The 26,576-nt window shown below is 54.2% G+C and overlaps 1 protein-coding gene across 11 annotated transcripts in view; it reads right to left on the bottom strand.

The window, feature by feature from the left end:
- The window catches only part of CUX1 (cut like homeobox 1), a 352,629-nt gene that overhangs the window by 255,581 nt on the left and 70,472 nt on the right, over positions 1–26,576 (bottom strand). For all 11 annotated transcript variants that reach the window (XM_047779765.1, XM_047779771.1, XM_047779774.1 and 8 more), the window contains exon 2: positions 20,754–20,864. In XM_047779765.1, coding sequence (XP_047635721.1) covers positions 20,754–20,864 — 111 coding nt within the window. The remainder of the gene's footprint in view (positions 1–20,753; positions 20,865–26,576) is intronic.

The raw sequence follows: 26,576 nt of genomic DNA, 5'->3' as shown, positions 1-26,576 counted from the left end.
TCCCACCGACCAGTATCTTTAAAACCCCACAAGTAGGAGTTTCCGTCGTGGCACAGTGGAAACGAATCCGACTAGGAACCATGAGGTTGTGGGTTCGATCCCTAACCTCACTCCGTGGGCTAAGGATTCAGCATTGCTGTGGCTCTGGCGTAGGCCAGCGGCTATAGCTCTGATTAGACCCCTGGCCTGGGAACCTCCACGTGTCTCGGGTGGGGGACCTAAAAAGCAAAAAAAAAAAAAAACGAAAAAACAAAAAACCCCACCATGAGTAGCCAGACCAGGATACGCACTATGATAATTATTATTCGCCCTTCCCCCAGCTTTTGTAGGGGGGTGGGGGGTGGGTGCTAGGTTGGTGTTCAGAGCATGGATAGAAGACAGAAAGAATTTTCTCAACTTAAGATTATCTCCCATGATTTATAAGAAAATCTTCGGGGTCGGTTAAACTCAAATCTGCTAGAAAGTGCAAGTGATGATAAAATGAATAAGCAAAAAACCACTCTTATCGTTGATGGAAAAAACAGGAGACTCGCTAGGCCTGAGAGCTAGTTGCGCGGCTCCCGTATTCCGGGGGTACGAGGGCAGAGTGAGCAGAGCTGGGCTGGCGGGCCAGGCTCGCCGGCTCAGACCCTGAGTCCGCCGTGCGAGACTCGCCCTGCGACCCCAGGCAGTTCAAGCTCTGCAGGATGGGGCCTCTGCAGCGGCCTGGGCGGAGGTGGGGTGGGGGAGCTGATGTGAGCACAGTGCCTGGCGTGCCATGAGCCCTGAGCACCAGTGCGCGTGCCCACAGCCATGCTTTCTGCTTGTAAAGCTGCTTTAAGTGATGGAAAGAACGGACACGCACGCATGCGCACTCCGGCAGGCTCCCACTTGGAGGCGCTGTAAAGGGCCCGCCAGCACCACCACGTCCTCCCCCCGGCGGGGCCTCAAGATGAGGTTTCCACCCTTTCCCACACTCTGCGGGACACCTGCCCGCAGCCCCGCTGGCCTGGGGTCCTGCTCCCTCCAGGGCACCTCCACCAGGGGCTTGGACCTCTGAACGACTCTGGCCTAAACCAAACCTCGATCTTTGGTCAAAAATAATCCTACCGATGCCTAGTACCATCTCTGCGAGAAGCACAGAGGCTCAGCCAGCCACAGACCTCACCCTCCCTCATGTGTGGAGACTGGACCCAACAACCTCGGAGAGTCTTTGCTGGTCTGCGCCTTTGTGATCATACTGGTTTCCAGAGGTTTCCGGGGCCCCGAGATTGTTCCCAGCCACCCCCAAGCATGGCAGTGCTAACATCCTTCGCACGCTGCTTCTCTGTGCTCAGGACAGAGGCTGACCCCGCTGGCGCGCCCTGACCTCTCCCCTGGTCTCAGGTGAGAAAAGCCAACGACAGCCCTTCCTACACCCAGTGTCCTCATGGGGAGGTCACATGAGGCTGGCTGCCCCAACCGGTCTCTGAGAAGGAATTTGAGGTGCTGGTTCTAAATGCAGGTCTCCAGGCCCTTTCCGGGGCAGGGAGTCATGTCTCACTATGTTTAGGGTGGGGCCCGGGGCAGGCAGTTTTATACACACACAGGAGATTTTTATAATTAGCTAAATTAGGAAAATACTGACAGAGGGTGGCTCCTGCACGGCTGGAAGTGAAGCTGATTTCTTAACCTTTAAAATTTGGAGACAGGAGAACCTTGGCTTCAGGACCTATAAGTAACTGGCCCTGCGTGATTTCAAAAGCATCCAGGCTGGGGCAGGTCTGCGAGGCGACAGGAAGCCCAAATGCAGCCTGTGGGGCCACAGGGTCCATCGCCTGTCCTTTGCCATCCCCAAGAGGCCACCCACCATCTCCCCGCACCTGGTGGGCAGGCTCTACCCTCCATCCGAGACCTCCCGCCGCCCCCTCCATCTGCTGTGCTTTGCCAAACCTCTCTTCCACCTTCTCCATGACCATTTTAAGCTTGTCCCCTCTCCCCCAGCACTCAGCCCCCTGCTCACCCTTCAAGGGCAACTTCTATTTCTCTAGGAAAGCGGATGCCACTCCCGGGAAGGTAGATCCCCTCTCCTCCCACCGCTGTGACCTTGACCTTGCTCTAGAATAACATCTCACCACACATGGATTCCCCTCCCCTGAACTAGAACAGGCTCGGGTCCCCTCGTGGTGTGAAACTGCCCTCCTAAACCCTGTCCTTCTCTGGTCACGGTCCTGCCTCTCTCCGGCCCTTCTCAGCCGAGAATTTCAAAATTCACCGTCTCACCTTCCCCAGTTCCACCATCAGTGCCGCTGGAACTTGGTCCCGTCTTTCCATTGACTGGCTGTTTCCTCCCCCGAGAGGGCAGGGGTTGCGACTCTGTTCCCTGCTGCGTCCTCAGCGCCCGGCCCAGAGAAGGTGCAAAGAGACGGCTAATTTCAGAGGAGATGCCTGCTCTCAAACCCAACTGTCCTGGCCGCTGTCATTCTTTTTTTTTTTTTAGGGCCACACCTGCAGCACATGGACGTTCCCAGGCTAGGGGTGGAAATGGAGCTGCAGCTGCCAGCCTACGCCACAGCCGTAGCAACGCCAGATCTGAGCCTTATCTGCCACCTACACTGCAGCTCACGGCAACGCAGGATCCTGAACCCACCGAGCAAGGCCAGGGACCAAACCGGCATCCTTTCGGATACCAGTCAGCTTCGTTACTGCTGAGCCACAAGGGGGACTCCTGGGCAGCTGTCATTCAGATCCACTCCCTCCCTAAGGGAAGCAGCCCCCCCTCCTCCAGCCCAGAGAGATGCTGTTTTCGCCTCCCTGCTCAGAGGACACAGCAAACCCAACTGTACTTTGGCCAGAAGAAGTAACTTGAAACAAACCCAAAAGTTTACTTTGGAAGGGAGTTAATAATAAAAGTTGGAAGGCATCTTCGGGGCGATAAACACCTCCTTTTTCCTTTCACCCAGCCTCTGGCCCAGCACCTTCCCCTGGTGGAAATGTTTCTGGGACACAACCACGGCCACCGACTCCAGGAAGGATGGAGCGGGGGAAGAAGACATCACAAAAAAAGCCATAAAATGAGTCTCTCATCTACTGAAGGCTGAGATTCCACTCCCATAATCTACCTTCATCTTTCTTGTAAGTCAGGAGAGGCTCTGGTCTGAGAGCTGGGTTTCTAGAAGTCGGACCTATTCGGGAAGCCCCGCACCTCACCAGGAAGGGCAAATAATAGCCCCCAATTTCCAGAAATACGTGCAGAAATGAAAGCGGCACCTTCTGAACCCAACGGAAATTATTCTACATGTAGAAGCTTGTCAGAGCAACATAACCCGAACCAATGTCTCGGATAATGAAATAATATGATGAAAACAAGGCTCTTTGAAATGTCAAATCAGCGGTGTCTTTAAAATAAACAAAAACAAAAAGCAAACTGTCATTTCTTTTAATGCCTAACTTAAGTAGGAAGGAGTCAGAGAGACGTTCAAACTTCTGCAGTTCACGTGCACTTGCAGAACAGAGTTTGAACAGGTTAAACTCTGAATTTGTAAACATACCACGACCCTGTATTCTCTGCAACAAAGGGACTGAGGAGTCTACAGACCTCCTGACAAATACATGTAGGCTCCCTGGGGACTTGGGGGGGGGGGAAGCAATTCCTCCTCTGATTGGCCACAGTGATTTCAATGGGCTGTGATACATACTCTACGTTGAAAACATTATTAAGCAGCCGAGGGTGGCCGGGCAGCGAGATGCATGACCAAATAAAACACATTTCTTCAGAAAACTGGAAATGGCCCTTCTGGCTTTCTACCCACCACAAAAATCACTTAAACATTTTTTTTTTTAACAATACAAAACAAATAACTTTTTTTTTCATCATCTCAAACTAAAGCTGTAATACAAGTTTTCCTAACTTAGGGCTAGAAGACCTAATGATTATTTTTAAATGTCTGGATGAAAATTAGAAAAGACTCAAAGGTAAGCCACAAGTATGTGAACTCACCGTGAATGTTGCTATTTCTGTTCAAGCACCAAATAGTGTAAATGAATGAATATATTCATCTTTGCTTTATAACCGAAACGGTCGATGGCATTTAGGAAATTCAAAAATTAGTAAAACACAGTTTTATTTTCTGTGCAACATGAAACCTATGGGAAAGTATTTAGAATTTAGGATGATTTTAACAGTTTTAATTTAAAAAATAAAAGAAAGAATGATTAAATCTATTAAGAAATTCATGATAATTGATAATGTGGAAGTATGGACTTAATACGGGTAGCAGAGAAAAAAGGTCAACAGCCAGCTCCACGGTCTTTGAATTTTTTCTTTTAAAGGAAAGTGTCCACTTAAGTATAAATACTAACAAAGGCTCTGTATTTTTTTTTTTTTTAAGATCCTCAGGATCCCTGGAATAATGCCTGCCAACTAAAACACCTACTATGAATTTAGTAATGGGTTATGCAAACATAAATTACAAGGCTAGACATTTTAAAAGGAAAAAAAGGTGATTTATTGCCGTGCTGGAGACACGGCCGGATAGAAGCACTATTTCAATTTTCCATATATTCCTCAACACTGTAGATGTGTTAATGCAAAAAGAATTTTAAAATAAAAATTACTCTCAACTCTCCCGGTCCTAACCTATCAGTTCCTTTATGGGTGGGGGTGGGGGTGGAGGTGAGCATGGAACTCACTTCCCGCTCTTACAATCAAGCAAATTAGTAAGAGCCAAATATTCTTTCTAGTTTCAAGGGCAACTGGATTTGAAAGAAAAAGGGAGAGAGACACACAGTTCCCTTCTAACAACAAAACGAGTTAAACGCCCACGTTCTGTTCTCCACTCTGTCAGCCCTGGTCAGGTTTTGCACCGACATTTCTCTACCCCATTCACACATCATTCCTTCCTTTTTTGGTTTCCTGTCACTGTTGGAACCAGTCATTTCTTTCTTTACCGTGGCACAGCCATCATTTGAATATACATGAAATACGTTTCCTGGGTTTTGCTTCCCTATCTTCAAAGCAAACAAAACCATCCTTGCTATCCACTTTGAATGAGAGGGAACAGAAGCTACTGCCTGTCGCCGCACAGGTCATGGGAGCTGCATGGGGCTGATGAAACGCCCTGGACGCACACGGCCACAGCAAAGAAATCTTCATTTTTCTTCCGGGGGCCCGAAGGTTGACAGCTTTCATGAGGGGTCATTTTCCAAAGCACACGTGGGACCGGGGACTGATGAGCCCGCCTCAAAAATAAGCTTGCAAACACGCCACGGACAAAGAAGGCAAAGGCACCAACGATCGCCTCTGTATCCTGGCGCCGTGCGTTCTTCCCCAGACAGGCTACCTTCCGTACACACACACACACACACACACACACACACACACACACACACACATGCGATATGGGTTCCTGGCACTTTGATTATGTGCACACACCTGACTCCAGGGAGACAGGCTGAGACCAGCCCCATATTTCAGACAAACCAAACAGCCAATAGACAGTAATGGCTTTAAGCTACTGATGACCGGGGCCAAAAATGAAGAACCACTTAATCTTCTGAAGGAAACTGTCAATGTTCCGAGGCCCGCAGCCGACCTTTCCCCCGATCGTAATCACAGCCACCTATGATAACAGAGCGGGGTTTATTTTTATGCCTGGCTCCAGACTGCAATGATCAATCCTTCACTGTTGACTGTTCCGTGTCCACATAACGAACCCGAGTGAGTTAGGAGTGTGTCGGTTTCATGGATCCCTGGAGTCACATGTGCAGTGAAAGTCACCCAACTATAAGATCTAGAGGAATTCCATCCCAACTCTATAAACACTCCATAAAGGCTCTCCAAATTAATCTACAAATCCGATGCTTTTCCAATAAAAATCCCAACAGGATTTTTTATTTTTTGTTTATTTGTTTCAAAAAAAATTTTTTTTTGTCTTGTAAGGCTGTACCCACAGCATATGGAGGTTCCCAGGCTAGGGGTCGAATCAGAGCGACAGCTGCCAGCCTGCGCCACAGCCACAGCAATGCCGGATCTGAGCCACATCTGCGATCTACACCCCAGCTCACGGCAATGCCAGATCCTGAGCCCACTGAGCGAGGCCAGGGATCGAACCTGCGTCCTCATGGATGCTCGTCAGATTCGTTTCCACTGAGCCACGACGACGACGGGAACTCTGCGACAGAATTTTTTAAATGGCCCTGAATAAACGATTCTCACAGTCGAGGTGGTTTTGGAGAACAGTGAGAAGGTGGCCTTCCAATACCAGACCTCAAGACTTGATAACGGTATGGAAAGAATACAGTAAGAATACAGCAATAATCACAGCAGTGCGGGCTTAGACCAGGAGCCTAGAGGCGGGCGTGGGACCTGGCAGAGGCGCTGAAGCTGATTCTGGAGAAAGGTGGACGCCACAGCAAATGGTTCTGGGACAAGAGTCCCTCAATGGACAAGATAAAATTAGAGCCTCACCCAGCCGCCGTCCACACCATGCATAAGATACAACAAAAAAACAAACTTCACGTCTAAAACGGGAAAAAAACAGTCCCTCCTGCATTAAAATTTAAATCTTCCAGGTGGCCAAGGATGACACAAACGTAGTAAAAAGACAGGCCACGGCGTGCGGGGAGCAGCCGCCACGAACACACGCAACCAAGGATCCAGACTCGGAAGATTAACATTTCCTACAGGAGCTCCCTTTGGGGCTCAGCGGAAACCAATCCAACGAGTATCCTTGAGGATGTTGGTTTGATCCCTGACCTCACTCAGTGGGTTAAGGATCTGGCGTTGCCGTGAGCTATGGTGTAGGTCGCAGACGCGGCTTGGATCCTGCGTTGCTGTGGCTGTAGGGTAGGCCAGCAGCTGCAGCTCCGATTCGAACCCTAGCCTGGGAACTTCCACATGTCGTGAGTGTGGCCCTAAAAAGCAAAAATAAAATAAAATAAAATTTCCTGGAGTTCCCGTCGTGGCGCAGTGGTTAACGAATCTGACTAGGAACCATGAGGTTGCAGGTTCGGTCCCTGCCCTTGCTCACTGGGTTAACAATCCGGCATTGCCGTGAGCTGTGGTGTAGGTTGCAGACGCGGCTCGGATCCCACGTTGCTGTGGCTCTGGCGTAGGCCGGTGGCTACAGCTCCGATTCGACCCCTAGCCTGGGAACCTCCATATGCCGCGGGAGCGGCCCAAAGAAATAGCAAAAAGACAAAAAAAATAAAAAAAATAAAATTTCCTACAAGTTGGTAAGAAAACAGCAAACAGCCCTATGGGAAAATGGGCAAAAGATACAAGCAGTTGAGGCACAAAAGAGGAAACGCCAGGCCAGTCACGGTACACAAGGATGCGCGCTCACACTGGAAACGAGGACAGCCAGCCGCAAGCCAGCAAGGATGTGGCCGGAACAGGTACCGGGAGCCCGCAGCCAGGGCGGGGGCGAGGGGTAACAGCAGGTAGCTACCGACAGCGCCACCCACCTGGCCAAGGGGGACTGGAGACCACACTTCTGGGGGTTCCCCCACACACACCCCAGGACAGGTATAACAACAAAGAAAAAGTGTCGACACCAGCCAACAATCCCTGGGAGGGCGAGGGATAGGTCTTCCCTGGTCCAGGCACGGGGGGTGGGGTGGGGGGGGGTGAACTGAAAGAAGGCAGGCGTCAGAGGGCACACACTGGCCTCCCGCTTGTGTGAACAGTGAAAGAAGGTCTATATCGTGATATCCATTGTTCACAACTGTTTGTGAATATGCACGCCCATCGCTGAGAGTGCAAAAAGCACATGGCGATGAAACATCAGTGTTAGGATGGGTTTACATCTGAGGAAGAAACGAGGAGGAGGCATGGAGGTGGGATCTTAGCTGCCTTGTTTGAAAAAAATAGGCATCAGGGAGTTCCCATTGTGGCGCAGCGGAAATGAATCTCGCTAGGAACCATGAGGTTGCGGGTTCGATCCCTGGCCTTGCTCAATGGGTAAGGATCCGGCGTTGCCATGAGCTGTGGTGTAGGTCGCAGACTCAGCTTGGATCCTATGTTGCTGTGGCTGTGGCGTAGGCTGGCGGCTGTAGCTCCAATTGGACCCCTAGGCTGGGAACCTCCATATGCCACGGGTATGGCCCTAAAAAGCAAAAAAAAAAAAAAAAGAGGCATCAGAAGCAAATGGACAAAACGTTAGTATCTTTCCAGTCTGTCAGGAAGGGCACTGAAACAAGTGGTTTGTTTTTACGCTTTTTTGGTGTGCTGGAACTATTTCACGTCAAACAAATAAGCCCAGTTACATGGCTTTACATATAAAAGAACTAGATCATGCAGGTAAAATCCTACACGGGGCCTGCGAGTGGGGCCCTGGGGAGGCAAAGGCTGCCCTGCTGGCCGCTCCTTCAGATGTTCTTGGAAGACACACGAGTCAGGGTCTGTTTGACTCAAAGTATCTGTAGGGTTAAAATGTGTCCAGTATCTTATAAATGCAGCCTTCCTGTGGCGCAAGGTTGAAGGTGGAGAGGGAGGTGTCAGGAGCTGAGGTCGTCCCCGCCTCCAAGGCTGGGGGGGGATCCCCAGGAAGAGCCCAACTGTCACCAAGAGTCCAATCTCAGGACACCTGACTGTGGACGCTCTTGGCAGCAGGCAGTCACTGAGTGGACGCATCAGTACGGGGTTAAGTGGGGGCCCCAACTGGACCTCAGACCTCAAACAGCGACCTTTCAAATGTGAAGCAGGGGACCTCCAGGATGGGGGCCTGCAGCTGGAAGCTGCCCTAGGATGCAAGTGACCGGGAAGTCTGGGGAGGGGGGAGGTAGGAGAGACGGCTCGGCTCCGGGGACCCATCCCACAGGCACGGGGGCTCTGGGTGCCTGGACCGCAGCTGCGGGAGTTTGGGAAGGGCACCCCAAGGGCCTGGACCCCCACCCCCAACCAGCTTCTCCACTTCTGAGCTGTGGACACCCCCACCTCCTGCGCCCGAGAACTTCCTCCTCCTGGAAAGGGCTCCGGGTCCCTCTCTTTGAAATGGAGAGAAACACTGCCGATTTCACAGGGATCCTGCGAGTGCTGACTCGGCCAATTCGGTTGGAGTCTTCAGAACCGTGTTCAGCATGCAGTAAACGCTCAGGAAGTGTCCGCTGCCGTCATGAGCTTCCCCTGCTGGGTCCCTGCACCAGCAGAGCCCTGCACAGGGAGCTGCCCTGGTCCACACCAACCACACGCGGTGGGATCGCCAGGCCTATGTGCCACGTGTAGAATGAATTCCAAACAGAAAAGCCCCCAGAGGAAAAGCTAAGTGAGGCCCCCAACAAGAAGAAAGGGCGGCAGAGCCGTCTTGGGCCCCCGGGGAGGACCAACAGGCATGAGCCAGAGGGCGAGGGAGCCGACCGGGCTCCAGGGCCCTCGGTTCTTGGCCACGCAGCATGACCATCAAGCTAGAGAGGGGGCCCGCCCTGCTGAGACCTCAAATCCAGTCCCTGGCAGAAACAGCATCAGGACTCACGTGTCCTGATGCCCAATAAATCAGTCCTGTAACTGCATCAATGATGCCTCGGTGTCTTCCCGCTAAAACAACACTGGACCACAGACAAAACGGTCACACGCTGCACAGTGGGCGCGTCATGTTTCCTATGGATTCCTTTTTCTGCAACTCACGTTTTCAAACCAAGGCCAAGAGCCAACAAGAGTCAATAATACATGTTCGCTGATGAGCCCTGACCGTTGTCACCTGGAGCCCCCTGGGCAAAGGAAGAAAAACCTCGGACAGACCTCGGGGGCAGAGGGACTTGTCTGATCGTCGCTTTCTTGACTGACAACATCTCAAAACGGAAGGGGAGGTTTTCCTGTGCTTCGGGTTTTAATATAAATTTCCACATGGGAACCAGCGTGTTCAAGCAAATGCCGCATTTCAGCCTATCCGCGCCTCCCTGGGTGCGATGCCACGAGGCGCACGCCCAGGACACACAACACCCTTTAAATGAGGATCTCATAGCGATGCTTTTTATATGATAGGTCAGATATTTAATTTTTTTTTTTTTTGGTTGTTTTCACAATCAAATGGAAAGAGAAATCACTTTGATGGAAGCGAAATCACGTACAATGAACTCACAACAGCTCCACCTTTGGAAGCTAAGAGGAGACGGTCTGGCCCAGCAGCGATGCCCAGGAGTCTGTCTGCCTGGTAGGCAGGCGGCTTGCACCCCCTTCCCCGGGCGACTGCGAGGGGCTGGGACTGCGATGCACTTAGCGTAACACGTGGCCCTTAGCGCCTGATAAATATTAATAAATAATGGTTCACCACACTCGCGACCCCACTTGTTGGCTTTCACGTCGAGCCGCGGCACCGAACAGGCTGCCACCCACAAGGATGTTTCCTCGGAGGCTGTGAGCTCCTCTCTACACCCAAGTTATCACCGTGTCCTGCGGAGAAGAACACTCTCCGTTCAAAGGGCACCTCCGCCGAGGTCGTTACCACAAAGACCAGCTCGGGGCTACTCCCAAAGGACAGCTTCCCAAGAGAGGGCCTAGCGGCGGATATTTCTGCTCCATGACCAGCAGAGCCAGTGCCAAGAGAGAGAAAATGACCCAGACGCAGACAGAAGGAGCAGGTCTCAGTCTTAGGGAATCTACTCGAGTCTGCCCTGGAAACTAGGTCTGTAGATCTACTTTATGCTTTAACTCTTTTTTTTTTAATTTCAGTGTTTGTTTACAGCTTTCTAACCAGTGAACACAATTTCTCCCTTCAAAAGATTAGATTTTAATAACATACACTCAACAGGCCATTTATTGAGCTTCCACTGTTTGCCAAGGTTATTCTGGAGAGTCTGCAACGTTGTGTCTGACTCATAATAACTCTGAGAGAGTTGTCATCACTCCCATCTTTTGGATGAGAAAATGGAGGCCCCGAGGTTACACGGCTCAGCGTGGTCTCAGCTCAACGTCCACGCCACATGCGTCGAGTTACAGCCTTTTCCTTTTGACAGTTATTCAACTCTCAGATAATTTGTCTGTTCTACTTAAAATAGCCCTTTGAAAGCTGCTAGACCCACGGAGGAAGCAGAGCATGGGCTCAGGAAGGAAAGGCAAGGCCAGCCCCGCGACGCTGCAGCGAGGGCGTCGGGACAGGCCGCTCCCGGGCAGACGGCGTGGCGGGTGGGGCTGCAGAGCCCGTGCTGCCCCCGGGCAGGGCTTCTGAGCCGGTCCGCCTGCTTCCTGTGTCACGAACACAGACCCGGAGAGTAACTCTTCACTGATTACCTAAGAACCCCCTTTGAGTAAGGGCCCCCCCAAACTCAGATATCTACCAGCTGGACGTTCTGCGACCGAGGAAAAAAGCTCCCCCCTGAACGTAGGAAGCCGGGGCCGGCGTCTGGTGTCTGAAAGTCAGGTGATCACAGCAAATGGAGGCCGACAGGCTTTAAGCTGAAAGAAAACCCTGCGGCTGAACAACCCATCCAAATGCATCCCGGTTGGGGCAGGGGCGGTTGCAGGGTGGGGGGGTATTGCAAAGGGTCACTTTCTACTTTGGGGTGCAAGGAACTGCCCCAGCTCCCTGCAGACCTGTCACGCCTCCACACTCACTGCCACACTGTCCCCTGAAGTCATCCTGTGTGTCATTTGTCTACGTGGTCACTGCCTGTCTCTCTGTGCGAGCTGGAACCTTCTCTCGGTGCCTGCGGTACCTCAGAAAATCAGACAGCTCCTAGCCCCTGGAAAGGGCCCAGAACCACTTGCAGAAGGGCGGGTGGAAGGACAGAGCACAGGGAGAAAAGAGCCCCTGAGCCCCTGCTGTGTTCCCTACTCTGAATTCATTTCACCTGCCCAGCAGCTGGGACGCTGCCCGTTCCGTGGCTGTACAGGGGGTCTGGGTTTCACAATGCTGAGTGACCTTGGTGAGGGTCATGGGGCCTGAACATCCAGGTCCCCACTTGCCGGCGCTCCACTCCACTCCAGCCCGGGATTGGCCGTGGACCTTCCAGGAATCTCACGTGCTCCTCAGTATGACCCCTCCCACCCCCACCCCCTCCTTTTCTTTTCCCTTGGCCATGCTCAAGGTATACAGTGGTTCCCAGGCTAGGGATCAAACCCACACCACAGCAGTGACAACACGGGATCCTTTACCCACTTAGCCACCAGGGAACTCCTCAATATGACCTCTTGAAGTAGGCAAAATATATGCTTGCAGCTGAGGGAACTAAAGCTAAGTTTCTAGTGGGGCAAAGACGTGGCTCGCTCCATCGGCCCCGGCCCGAGCTGACTCCTCGGGCGCTTGGTGCCTCTGGAAAGCGCTGCAGGGTCTCTCTGGAATGCAGGGGACGGCATGGCCACCAGCCACTACGACTCGGGGCTGAATTACATTTGAGCTGCTTTCATTATCTACCCATTGCCCTCAAGGCAGGGGTCTCTCTCCTAGGGACCCAAAGAAACCAGAAAATAGCCTCTTGAGTTGATACACTGGCTTCAAGGTTAATTGGTAACAGTTAAAAGCTCGCTTTTAATTTTTAAACGTCTTCCAGTTAAAGTCTTATTATAACGTAACGGTGGGTGATTCGAGAATGATTACAGGTCCAAGTTGATTACCTGGGCTTCATCATTTTGCCACCTATTAGAGTGGCCTGTTCCAAACCAAGTTGACGACTGCCAAGATGAAATCCACAAGACCCTTTCATGTGGGAATTTCTTCAGAGGATAACAAAGAACAGGTGAACAAACCACCTGAGCAGGGATTCCCACACCCCGCAAGGAAGGCATTAAACAAATAACACTTTGAGGTATAATTCACACACCTTAAAGCCGACCCTGATCAAAGAGTACAGTTCAATGGTATCTGGCAATTTCACGAAGTTGTGCCACCATCACCACTGCTAATTCCAGAAGGTCTTGGTCAGCCCCAAAGGAAACCCCACGAGCATCGGCAGCCACTCCCCAGCCCCTGGCAACCCCTAATCGACTTTCCGTCTCTGTGGGTTCGCCTGTTACGGACACTGGATGCAAATGGAATTTAATTTCACATAAATGTGGCATTTTGTGTCTGGCTTTTTTTTTTTTTTTTTGGCTTTTTCAGGGCCACACCTGTGGCACACAGAGGTTCCCAGGCTCAGGGTCAAATCAGAGCTGCAGCTGCCAGTCTACACCACAGCCACAGCAATTCAGGATCGGAGTCGTACCTGTGACCCACGCCACAGCTCACGGCAACACCAGATCCTTAACCCACTGAGTGAGGCCACGGACTCAACCCACACCCTCACGGATACTAGTAGGGTTCGTTACCGGCTGAGCTACAACAGGAACTCCTGGCTTTTTTTCACTGAGCAACATGTTTCAAAGTTGATCCATTTTAGAGATGAATAATATCCACTGTATGGATAGATCACATTTTGCTTACGGATTCCTCCGGCAACGGACATTTGGTTGCTTCTAATTTTTTAACTATTCTGAATAACCCTGCTGTCCACAGTCACGTTCAAGTTTGGGTGTGAACATGTTTTCAGTTCCTCTGCATCTACACCCAGGGATGGAGATGCCAGGTCAGAGGGTAATTCTATGTGTAACATTTCGAGGGATTGTCAGAGAAAGGCATTTCTTGAAATTTTAAAAAATTCTGTCTGAAAAAATAAAATCAAAGTGTTAAATAGAACTTTCTCCGCCAATTGGAGAAATGAATCTTGCAGAGCAATATAATTAACATTTTAAAAGATTCTGTCTTGTAAAGAAAAGATGCCTGGACGAAGGCTATAAACGTGACCATCCAGCCTCCACGGCACTCAAAGCGCACAGCTAAATACACACGACGGGGGCGCAGCTCCGGCCCGCAGGAGAAAGGGATTGTACCAGAGCTGTAGAGTCGGCGGAGGGGCTGCGGCTAGGTTCTTGGACCCTGATGTGAGCGCTGGGGGGCGCTGGACTGTTGGTGTCCACCTGCCTCCCTGCCCCCCCCCCCCCATCTTCCAGCTTTCAGGCCTCCTCCCCCATCACTGTCTTCCCTCACAGGCCCCTGTCCCCGGGGCGGGGGGGGGGGGGGGGGGGCACAGCTGGTCTGCCCTCCTCTTTAAAAGTCACCATTTGTCAAATCGGCACAGTGGGTCTTCGATGAACCCACTCCCATGTCCAAGGAGGTAGGAGGCAAATCCACGCCGGCGCTTCTCGTCTCCCGAGTGCGCTGGCTTTGGAGTCTCCTGTGGACGGGAGCAAACGCGCAAGCCACGCAAGCCTCCACAGTGTCAAAAGTAGGAGGAGAGTTAAGAATTCAGTCCGTAAACACACAAACACGGCCGGTTGTGGTGAAGAACGTCAGAACGCTGGTAGTTTAAAAAGCCGGGGGCGTCGCCCGGGGGCTCGTTCAATCCTCAGGCCAAGGGCACGACGCCGGGGAAGGAGCATCCGCACCTTGGCCACCTGCCTGGCCCGAGACCCCTGCAGGGCCACGCAGGGCAAAGACGCCCCCGGGCCTCCCGCCGAGCCGCAGCCACTCTCGAGGCAGCCAGTGTGTCCATCTGAGTCGCAACTTTATTTTTAAGTGACTCTCTTTTTCCAGGCTGAGTCACTCCCTGCAGTGGCTATATAAAGGCTGGAGAGGCAGTGACTAAATGCATTTGGGCCGGGGCCACAACTATATATGACTGCCCCCTCCCTCCCCCAGCCTGCTGACTCCTTTCTCACAGGGAGTGCACATGGACTCAAAGTTCGCAGCGCCTTCCCGTCCTGCCATCCCCATCAGCTCCGTCCTGCCATCCCCATGAGCTCCGTCCTGCCGCCCCCATGAGCTCCGTCCTGCCGCCCCCATGAGCTCCGTCCTGCCGCCCCCATGAGCTCCGTCCTGCCGTCCCCATGAGCTCCGTCCTGCCGCCCCCATCAGCTCCGTCCTGCCGCCCCCATCAGCTCCGTCCTGCCTCCCCCATGAGCTCCGTCCTGCCGTCCCCATGAGCTCCGTCCTGCCTCCCCCATCAGCTCCGTCCTGCCGTCCCCATCAGCTCCGTCCTGCCGTCCCCATCAGCTCCGTCCTGCCGTCCCCATGAGCTCCGTCCTGCCGTCCCCATGAGCTCCGTCCTGCCTCCCCCATCAGCTCCGTCCTGCCATCCCCATGAGCTCCGTCCTGCCGTCCCCATGAGCTCCGTCCTGCCGCCCCCATGAGCTCCGTCCTGCCGCCCCCATGAGCTCCGTCCTGCCGCCCCCATCAGCTCCGTCCTGCCGCCCCCATCAGCTCCGTCCTGCCGTCCCCATGAGCTCCGTCCTGCCGCCCCCATCAGCTCCGTCCTGCCGTCCCCATCAGCTCCGTCCTGCCGCCCCCATGAGCTCCGTTGTGCTGTCCCCATCGGCTCTGCAGACAGGGAGCAGGAGACCAGGGGACGCACCAAACTTCGCATCTCACTTAGGAATCCACCCTGATCAATAGGATGACTGGGGACTTCCCGAAAGAGGCCGCTGTCCCACCTCCGCCGCCCCCTCCCGTCCCCACCTGCCGCAGCTGGCAAAAAATTCACAGATCCAGTTCTTCCCAGCCATGACCCAAGGTTTCTTCCCAGGTCGTATCTCAAAAAAGACTCCTAATTTTACTTTTTTATAACAGTTTCCCAAGAATGTAAAAAATCAGAAAAACACTCCCACCAGAGACAGAGAGGGCAGATGAAGCTTCTGGCCCTCAGGAAATGAATGCCCGCGAACAGGCGGTTATGTCAGCAGGAAAGAGAATGTTCCTTCATGGAGCTGCTGGGCCCAGCGACCCAGGAGGCAGGGCTGCGAGGCCGCGGCCGACATCACGCCCGGGGCCACCTTCCCCGGTGGGGACAGCGAGGAAGCGAGGGTGGAGCTCGTGCTGACCCCAGGGAGCTGTGCCCTGAATGCTCAGAACCGGGTCTGCGCTTTGCCCAGGACGACAGCAGCGAGTGACGGTGACGGGAGAAAGAGGCCACGGGCCTTCGGGCAGGAGAGATGCGGGAACCAGACCCAGGATGGACCAGGTGGTGGCCCAGGCGTCACGAGGATTATCACTCGAGAGCGGGGGAAGTGTTTAGGCAAAAATACATCGGGGGGAAAAATGACCAACGAGAGCTGCTGGATTCCAGCTCAGTTTTCAAACGCACAGAAGACCTGGGACCCCTTTCATAGGAAACAGAGGTGAACCCAGCAAAGTGACAGTCAGATGCCTAAGACACACTCTGGGGCAGGAGCTGGAAACCCTGCCGGCAGAGAAATGAAGTCTTAAGGATAATTTTATGATGACACTGAGGCATCTCAAGACTGAGGTTTTCCTCTTGTTCCCCAGAAGGGATGGTTCTTCTATGACTGGGGGGGAAAAAACAAGGGCAACAAAACCAAAAACATCCCTGTGCTCCGTCTGGAAGCAAGTCTAACACTGAAGCCTTTCCTGTGACGGTCCAGCATCACATTCGAAGCGCTGGAGCGGGTGAGCTGGGAGGGCACCCTCTGCAGATGGCCCGGGACCTGACTCGGCCCCCCGACGCTCCGCCCCTCGGGGAGACAGCACCGCCTGGCAGCCAGAAGCACTGACTCAGGGGCCAGACTGCCTGGGTTCAAGTCCCAGCTCCTCCTCGTCAAGATGAACACTGGTCTCAGGAGGAAACAGAATTTAACCAAACAGAATCGTGAACCCCTATCTCGGTACCGCCCATGGGGAGAGAACTCAGTTTCCAGGAGTTGGCCTGGAGCCCTGGACTGGTTCTGAGCCGTGCCTTTGTACACCCCTGGTGATCTAATCGGCCACTGGGTTTATCAATACAGAGGCAAAAGTAACCCTGCCCGCACCTCGGCTCTCTGATTAAAGCAACAGCAAAGCAAAATCCCGGGGTTTGGGCCCACACTGAACCCACGGTTCTGACACCACCAGGTTTGAGGGCTTCAAGAAAGCTGCTGCCAGCCCAGCCTTGCTCTCCACCAGCCTCGGGTCGGAAGAACATGCCACCTGGCCCAGAGGGACCTGCCCCGCTGCCAGCCTACAGGGTGCCTTGTCATCGAGTGTGGCCCAGTTCCGCCCCGCAGCCCCCACTCCCCAGCACACAGCCCCTCCCGCACGCACCCTTCATCCCCCCCCCCCCCCCGGCCCCGAGCTTGGGCACGACTAGAAGGAAGGTCAAGGGGAGACACACACAGAGCTCCCGGCGGGGCACACTGAGACCCGAGACCACCGAGGCGTGCATGCCTTGGGGCTGGGATCTAAGCCAGGCGCTCCCGGATGAGTTTCAGGGGGTCCAGGAGAAACGGTGTGCACTTCTCAGGGCGGCAGGTTCTTAGCATCCACCAGGGTTTCAAGAGTTGAGAACCAAGGCTCGAAAGGCAGCCCTGTTCACCTACGCAAAGAATCACTGCGGCTTGTGGGGGACCTGGAACTCGCCACCACTGATCTGAGAGTGTTTCTGGGGCGAAGTCTGGGTTCAGAAGATTCCGCAGACACTGTCCTAGCACCTGACATGCTTTATCTGCATGCTGTATGCTGTACTTGCTGGTAAGAATTAGGTAACTTTTTTGGAAGAGGGATAACATATCAGCCCCAGGGCCATGCTGTCTGGCAGGTGAAAGGTGCTCAGAAGTGTTCATAAAATGTTTAACTCTTACTGCAAACCAACTTTTGGAACAATGTGGGTGAAAACTACCTACACTGTGTGTGTGTGTGTGTAAGGTCCCCGAGCTGCCTTCGAGCAGCAGGAATCAAGTGCACCGCGTGTGCTTCACAGCACGTGTTCCAAGTTAATGCTCGTAACAAACACGTACTAGGTTCTTGGTGTCAAGCCTGGGTGGAGCCCTCCACACACACACGCACATGCACACGGACGTGCGTGCGCTACATACACACAGCAGCCCTGTGAGCTGGCCTCTGCCATTACACTTTTTATAGGTGATGAAACTGAGACTTTGGGGGGTTAAGTCATTTGCCCAATGTCACCGCCAGTGAGTCACCTGCTGTAATAAATATAGAAAGTGATACAACCTAGAAACACCTCCAGTCTTTTACGTTCAATTACCGATCATTAACTCAATAGGGAATGGATATTTAGTCACGAATTTTTTTTTTAAAAAAGATTTTCTTCAGAAGGGACTCTTTTTGAGTTAAAGAAAGGCATGAACTTTCACATGCAGCGCAGCTACACCTCCTTCCCTTAACTACAACTGACTTTAAAGAGACACAAGCAGCAACATCAGCTGACGATGAATGTGTTCTCTTAACGACATAAAACTGAAACTGAAAGGACTTCATGTCAAACGAAAAGATCTTCCAGGCTCCGGCCCCCGCTGTGTCACCCGTCTCCCAGGCTTGTCCCCATGGCAGCGCCACCTGTGGGGCTCTGCCCACTCCCACTTCCCCTGGACCCGGGCTGTCCCAGTCGCCCTGGGCAGGGCCAGTCTGGGAAACACAGCCTCACTCACCTCTGACTTCCCCTTGGATGAGGCCATCCTGCCTATTGGAGCGACTAGATATTCAGCAGACACTGGGAGGCTACTGTCTTTTCTCCCAGAACAGAGACAGCGGGGCTCGCAAGAATCAATGCACTGGAGACGCCAGAAAGACCCCCGGCCCCGGCTCGGCCCCGCCGGCCTGGTCCTCGCCCAGCCCGTTGTGAGGACCCCTGTCTGTGAACACGCCCAGAGATGCCTTCCCTGCCAATAAGCCAACATTTTTGGTTTTTAACCCCTGAGAACAAAGTTCTAAGCAACCTTCATTTTCACACGGCCAGGTTCTAGAAGTGTCCCCCCCCCCTACAGTGTTAGTCGTCCTCAGCTGTTGACTAATCAGAAGAAATGACCAACGGCAGAGACAGGTCAGGCTCCTCCGGACCAAAGCCCCAGACAAAGTGGCCATCTGACTGCTCTGGGTCCCAGACCCTGCACTCATGAGAGCACCCCCGCCCCCGACATGCCACCAGACCCTTCCCACCAGAGGACCCCTATGCAGCCCCTTCTGTGACCCTAAGGGACCTTGGCTACAGCTACCTGCCCCCACCGCTGCCCTGGACTTAAGTGGTTTCAAAATTTACAGGCGTTCCTGGTTGGCTGGTGGCACAGCCGTCTTCTCTACTGGGCCTTGCCTCAGGGTTCCTGCGGGGACCCCCACACGGATTTCAAGGCTGGACCTGGGATGAGGAAACGCCAGGGGGGCCTCGTGTGCAGGGGCCAGCATGCGGCCTCACCCTTCCTCGCATCCTGGAAACGCCTTCCAAGGGGGAGGGGCCCGAGGGGCAGCAGCTTTGACCAGCTGGCACAGTCGGGAGCCAGCAGGACAGCAACGTCTGTCCCTGCCAGGTGGGGTTCTGCACCCCCTTCTCCGTGGAAGACGACATCTAAAAATGTGTCCTGAAAAGAAATGCCCCAAACGCCATTTCCCCAGCAGGCAGCCCCTCCGCAAGCCTCTTTTGATTTCCTGGGATTAGGAGATAAAAACCCCTAGTCTGAGGCTGGGCATCTTCAAGTAACCGGCATGGGGGTCAATGTAAGCTGTGGGGGCCAGTGGCCAGTTCCTGCAGGAGCGGGCCCTCCGGGAAGGTCTGCCCTGAGCAGCCCAGGAGGAGGAAGCCGCCCTGAGACTTGGCTGCTCCTGCCTTTGCTGGAGCCGAGGCGGGACGTGCAGACACGCAGCTTCCCCGCCAGCAGCACAGAGGGCGGCACGCCCCAGGCCTGGATTCCTCCAGCCTGCGTGTCTGATCTGATAAAACACGGAAGATCCACAGGGCAGGATGGGGTGCCCAGAGGGTAAGACGCAGTGGGGCTGAAATTGCTTTAAACCCTCAGGTGGGTCTGCTCCTAGGGCCTTCTTTCTTTCTGCTGGACGACTGTGTGGTTCCCCCTGAAATATTTATTCTGAAAATAGAGGGTTAATGACTTGTTTCCCCAAATGATTCACGATAACACTCCCTTAAATAGCAAGCTCCTCTGAAACACTTAAAATGAGCCCACTTTTAAAAATTCAATTCACACGTCATTTTTCAGGACTATTATAAAAGAGGCAGCCTTCCCGGAAAGCAGCTTCTCCCCCAGGCCTGTTCCTTTGTGCTCTATGGAAGAGTCTGGAGGCCTGGGAGCCTCTGAGCACCGGCAAAGCCTTCACACCGAGTGGAGGGTGCAGAAGGCCGGGTGGGAGCCCAGGACACGAGGACCCCCCCGGGGGTCCAGCGGGCAGAAGCTCTGGAAGGCAATCCCTGCGTCTGCGCAACTGTCTGTAACAAACTCCCCTTTCTTCTGATGTCTGCTGAAGCCTCTGATAGGGACTGAGGGACAGGGCGGGGGGCTGAGAAAACAAAGCAGGAAAAGGCTGTCCAACCACTCTAGACACTGTCCTCTGAACACGTCCTTTCCCCCCAAATTAGAAGCACATGAAGAGCACATCACAATGCCCTTTAAAGCACATTTCAGGAAACCCAGAGGCGGGTACGAGGCCCTACCCGACGAAATGTCTGTGGAGCAAGAAGCGCAGGCGTGTTGCCTCCCTGGATGAGTTCAGTGTTCAGATGCCCCACCCACCCCAGCGCCAGGAAGGGGGCCTGCCACCTTGTCGGACCCCTGTCCCCTAAGGAGCCAGGGTGGCCGGCCTGCAGACGTGGGCATGTGGGCGCAGATGGGCGGGGGGTCTGACCTGGCACACCCAGCTTTCTCAGCACCGGCGCCTGGAATTCACTCGGGCTTCTATCCCGACCCCAGCCCGCCCAGAGGCACGCCACCCACCGGCCAGAACAACGGAGCCGGCCGGAAGGAAGTGGCAGCTCGCGGGTCTGCTGGGAGTGAGATGCCTGTGACACGTCTTCTGAACGTGCCCTGGGCAGTAAGACACGCCCCGCTCCTGCCCGCCCCTTCGGAGACCGGGAGGGAAACGCCGCCTCACCTCTGGAGTGTTCTTCTTGAACTCGCGGCTCTGCTCAATGAGCCGCTTTCTGGACTGCTCGCTTTCATCTTGCCGGTTCGCCAATACTGTTGCGGTGGCATCGAGTTCCCTCTGTCGAGAGAAACAGAAAGGGAAGACAAGATTGTAATTGCACTTGATATGGGAGAAGAGCCCACTTGCATTTGGTCAGCACACGGGAAAGGGCTGGTGGCTTGATGGAAAGGGACCCGGGCACAAACACCAAGCTCCCGCCCATCCCCATGCGTGACTGACTCGAGATAAACCAAGGCCACTCAGCCTGATGCGACGTCTACCAACACGCACCTCACGAGCAACTGCTTCTACGATACAATGACACGCAGGTGCATTTTTCTTTGTTGAAGCCAGAGTCAGGCCGGTGCCCAAATGCCAGCCCTCCCGGAGTCTCTGCTCTTAACAAGTGTCTTTCCTGCCAGTCTCCGGGCTCAGGCCCACCACTCTCCTCCTGGCTGCGCGTGGGGCATCCTGTCTGACTCTCCTTCCACAGGCTGGGCCTGGAATCTTCTGCAGTCACATCTGATGTGGTTTTGGTCAAGAAATAGTTACGGCGGGCTTACTACAGGCTGGACATCATGCTCAGGTTAAGAGGGACCTTAAGAGGCAAGTCCCAAGTAGAGCAGTTCCCGGTGTCTTGCCAACTTGGGGAGGGCCACCTGGAAGGAGCGTTACCCTCCAGCCCGTGGCCCCCGTCAGAAGACCTCTGTCGCACACAACAAACCGACACTCAGAGCATCAGAGGACCTGTGTCCTGGCCTCGGAAACTCTGGGAGGAGCTGCCAAGAGGATCTGTTTGGAACAAGCCTGCGGCAGATGGGCCCAGGATGGTGTCCCAGGCGGACAGCAGGAGCGCAAGGACACGTTCCTGAAGCCACCGAGAGGGTGGCTTCAGCTACTAAAGACACACACTGGCACGTTTCGCTGAGGATTCAAGCAGGTGCTCCAAGTGGCTTGTCGATGGTGGGGATCGAGGCCCAGCAGAGCCAGGCAAGGCGAGGAAAAGCCAAGCTGAAGATCCAGCCACAGACCTCCATGGAAGCTGTGTGTCTTTTTCCAGCCGCCTCCGTCCACCCCGGCTTCCCTGCTGCCGGAAGTGAGCGAAGGCGGCTGCAAGCCCTGCTGGAGATCCCATCATTGGTGCCCCGACTGGGGCGGGGGGCCGCTGCCAGCCGGGATGGCAGGGTGCTGTCGACTTGGAAACGGCAGACCGTTTTGAAGGGGGCGTCGGGGGGCGGGGGGTGGGGGGGGCGCGGGCTGCAAGGAACCGGGGGTGGGGGCGATCCCGCCACACCACACGGGCTTCTGGCGGTACAGCAAATCTCGGGCAAGCAGGTCCAAAAGAGCACCGTGGGCTGGGATCCAAGAACAGATGTCGAAGCTACTGCAGAAAAGAGGGAGACACTGCACATTTGGACAGACCACATTTGAAACACACGCCCGCCAGCGAAGGCAGGGAAAAAAGAGCAACCAAACCCAATGCGGCAGCGTGGGGACGAAGACGGAGGAGAGAGCAGTCGAGATTCGCAGAAGGCTTCTCAAAAATATAAACAATCTGGTAAGGAGGAGGACTTAGACATCTATATTTAAGCAGCAGCAGCACAAGTTATAAAAGGAGCCTTCAAGAAAGGGGGAAAAAAGCCAATATTGAAATATGACAAAAAAAGTCAAGTTGATGTTTGGTTCCAATCACACACAGATGCAGAAAACTTGGAGAAAAACAAAGAGCTTCCCACAAGGGCCCTACTTCCTGGGAGGGGGTGTCACCTAATCAGATGGCATCTGGTGACTTCTGCCGCCAGGGGCTAGATGCTGGGGGCACAGGGGAGACGATGGGGTCCCCACCGCCACCCCGCCTTCCCATCTAACTGGAAGAGCTTGGGGACTGTGGGGGAGCACTACAGGAGATGCCCAAGAGCATGGAGTCTGTGGGTCCCTCTGGGACCCTCGGGTCCCCGCGTGCTCTTCTCGCTCTGAAGGTCCCAGCACGGCCCGGGGGGGGGGGGGCGGGGGCAGGCCTCTGTGGGCAGATCAGTCTATAAGGCCAACGGCGGGGGCACAGGTCACTTGATGGAAGGCGAGCAAACCCACCTCTATCGCTGGGCCGCAGGGCCAGGGTGCCCGAGGTGACCCGCTGCTGGCAGTTCCCTACCCGTGCCGACACGGCAGACAGGCCTGCAGGAGGAACCACCGCGGCCACCACGGAAACAGACTGGCACAACGAGGATGAGAGTCTGAGCCTCCACTGCCCTGGGTCTGGCTGCTCAGAACAAGACTCTCAGTCTTCAATGGAGAGTCCCCTAAACAAACGCCACCCAATCCCCTGGAGGGCGCCGTCTAGGGCTCTGGGGACAACGCAAAGGGAGGAGACGGCTCTGAAACAAAAGCCAAACACTGTTTTCTTATCTATCCAGCCTGCCAATCCTCCAAGTGCCACATGTCATTACGACACGTTAAAAGGGAATTTAACGTTCCAGGGGAGGGGGCAGTGGGGGCCTAAAACTCAGAGGCCCCCAGTGGTCACACACACAAAGGAGCGTGAAGCATCCCTACATTTGAAAGGCATTAAAAACTCTCTCACGCACGCACCCCCAAAAAAACCCCAAAACAAAACCAAACCCTAGAACGACCTGAAAGTCCAGCAATAACATATGGGCACATCCATTCAAGAACTATTTTGCAATAGTCAAAAAAAGAAAAAAAAAAGTACAGTCCTACTGCATGAGCTGGAATGATCTTTAAGATAATGTAAGTGAAAAAAGCAGAGTGTAAAACAACGCTACACTGTTTAAAAGAGTATCTATACCGACGCTTGCGGAAGCTTCGGCTGTCTCCAGAAAGATACGGAGGACACCTGTAGCCGAGCTCCGCTCTGGGAGGAGCTGGGAGGCAGGGCCTCGATCCTCAGCATAGGTCTTTCTGCTCTTTGGCCACATGCATGAGTTACCTAATTGGAAGAGCTGCAATATACATTAATTATATATATACACACACACATACCCACTGCTCATGTGAAAAATGCACATACGCCTGGTTACAGAAATGTATCTCACATCCCACACGAGTGCGCGGTCTCCGCGTCCACCTGCCCGGGGACAGAGGCCTGGACAGATGACCCCCTGACTCAGGCTGGTGATTCAAAAAGTGAGGCAGGCACATCCGTTGTCAAAACAACAGCTGTTTCTTGCACAACACACTGCGCACTGGCCAGTCTCAGGGTGTGTGAACGAGGAAGAGGTGGCTGGTCACCGAGAACGCCACTCAGTCGAGCCCCAACCTTCCCAGGGCAGGGCGGGGGAGGGCGGCCCCCCACTGCTCAGAACTGGCCTCCTGCCTGAGAGGCCTGCCTGGCGGCCCCGGGTCCCAGCTGATGGCAAGTTGGCCACCGTGGCAGCAAACCCACGGCCTCTGAACCCCGGGGTTTCCAAGGAGACGGAAAAAGCCGGCGCCGGTACAGGCAAAGCATCGGGAAAGGACGGCACCTGGGCGCAGGAACTGTGGTGGCCTCTTTCAAAGTCAGGACGCGACAAGGTCCAGGGGAGGACCTCTGGCCGCGGACACCCCAGCCCATGAAACGGGGGAACTAAGTGCACAAGCGCTGCGGCCGCTGCGATCTTGTTCTCCTCACTGCCTCAAATTTCTGGGATCTTATTCCTCCGTTTCCGACAGATCCTCAAGGGGCAAAGCTCCCAACCCTGGAGGTTTCTTTCTCCCTGAACTCCCGCCTCTCAGCCAAGTATTAAAGGCTTATTAAACACACACAAAAATAAAAAGTGACCATAGAGCTGCCTATTTAAAAGAAACTGTGGGTGAAATTTCTCCCAAAGAAAACACGTCTCTAACAACGTCAATGACCAGTTTGGAAGCGCTCACCTCCCAACTGAGTATGTCAGCTGTTTGCTTTAAACCAGGGCTTCGGTAAGATTCTGTCTCCTTGAGGCCTCAGGCCCGGCCTGCCAGGGCTCTGGGCAGACGCACCCGGGTCCCCTCTGCCCCAGCACCCCAGGCTGGCAGGGAGGACACACTGGCCACCCGGCATCAGAGGTGTAAAGTATTGTCTTTTTACTGCCCCTAACTTTAATCCAAAGAATTGGTTCATGTGATGGTTCTTTAGGGCTTATATGCCAACAAATCAACGGCAAATCCTACATGAGATTTATTTATCTCGTCTTTTTCGGGCCGCACCCAAAGCAAATGGAAGTCCCCAGGCTCGGGGGTGAATTGGAGCTGCAGCCGCCGGCCTACACCACAGCCACAGCCATGCCGGATCCGAGCCACGTCTCTGACCGCACCACAGCTCACAGCAACACCGGATCCTTAACCCACTGAGTGGGGCCAGGGATGGAACCCGAGTCCTCATGGATACCAGTCGGGTTCGTTACCGCTGCACCACAACAGGAATGCCCCCATCTAAGAATTTAAAGTGGCTTTATTAGGGGAAATGGCGAGCACTTGAGTGAAAAGGCAAAGGCCAGCCCAGTCTCTGCAGGAAGTCGTCCTTGGAGGGTGTCCTGTCTCGTTCCGGTAACAGAATCACAGGACAAATGGAAGCCACTCTGGCTAGAAAGGGCTGAAGGCCTGGAGTTCCCCTGTCTCCTCCTGTCACCCTCCCCCCTGGAACCCTACTCAGGACATCTGAAGATGTTTCAGACCGTGGCCTTAAGAGAACCCTGGCATGGATTCCAGGCTCCACCCCTGCTGTAACCTGTGTGGTTTTGGTCAAATGATGCCCCCCTCCTAACCCATGGAGATAACTAAGATAACGCATGTCCACTTGGAGGCACGGTGAGCACGCTTTCGAGGGGAGGTTTTCTGTACTATCAGAGCCACGCACTTGACCTCAGGTCGGAATGCATTCCACATCCAGTCTCCCCCGCTAGGCCAGGGGGGTCTCTGGGCACGCACAGGTGAACTGAAAGTTGACCCTGACCTCCAGGTGCCCACAGTCCAATTGGGGAAACCAGGCAGGCAAAGAAGAGCGATAGGGCAGAGGGGCCCAGGCTGGTGAAACGAAAACAGAGGCTCAAGTTCAGTAAGGCAGAACACCCTGCCAGCAAGAAAGGGCTCCAGGGTTTTGTGAAAGACAAAACCCCAGGCCACCCTGGCTGGGGTCTGGGGGTGGCATGGCCTCCATCCCCACGGCCCTCCGTCCCCTTCTCCCGGCTCACCCAGGACCCAGCACAGCCCCCAGTTGTGACCATGAATGGGGCTCAAAGGAAGCAGGACCGGGTCAGGTCACTGCCGGCGGGGGAGGGTGGGGGGAAGGCTGCCTTGGGAACAGAAGTCGGGGAAGGGCTGCCAAGAGGGGGTTGCGGCCAAAGCAGACACGCCGTGTTCAACCAGAAGCCACAGACAGTAACCAGGTCACCCACCCTGAGTGTCCCCCCCACCCCACGCACAATGTGCTCAAACACAAGACTGCTTGGGAAGGGGCCCCAGGTCCATGATCCTGGGGCCATTCCTCGCCCTGGGAGGAAAACGACCGCGCGGGGCCGTCCTTTCACCGTCCACCCTTTCGTACCCTTTGGATTGTGAATGCGTGAATGCAATGACTCCTCCTAAAAAGCAAACATGTATCAGTTAAAATCTCATTTTTCCCCATAATGAGACACAGGCTTTGAAGGACTGATAAGGGCCCCTGGACGCCTCATTCCCAGCAAAGCTCTCCCCCGCGGTCCTGCAGGAGGTGCGATTGGGTCTGCGCGCGGGTGTGGACAGACGGCGGCTCCGCTTCAAGGGGAACCCTGCAGCGTTCCCTCGGGAGACGCTCGTGTTTTCACTTATCTCCGA

The sequence above is a fragment of the Phacochoerus africanus genome, chromosome 5 (genome assembly GCF_016906955.1).
Source record: "Phacochoerus africanus isolate WHEZ1 chromosome 5, ROS_Pafr_v1, whole genome shotgun sequence".
In the NCBI taxonomy this organism is placed as follows: Eukaryota; Metazoa; Chordata; class Mammalia; order Artiodactyla; family Suidae; genus Phacochoerus; species Phacochoerus africanus.
This window is presented reverse-complemented; position numbering and strand designations above follow the sequence as displayed.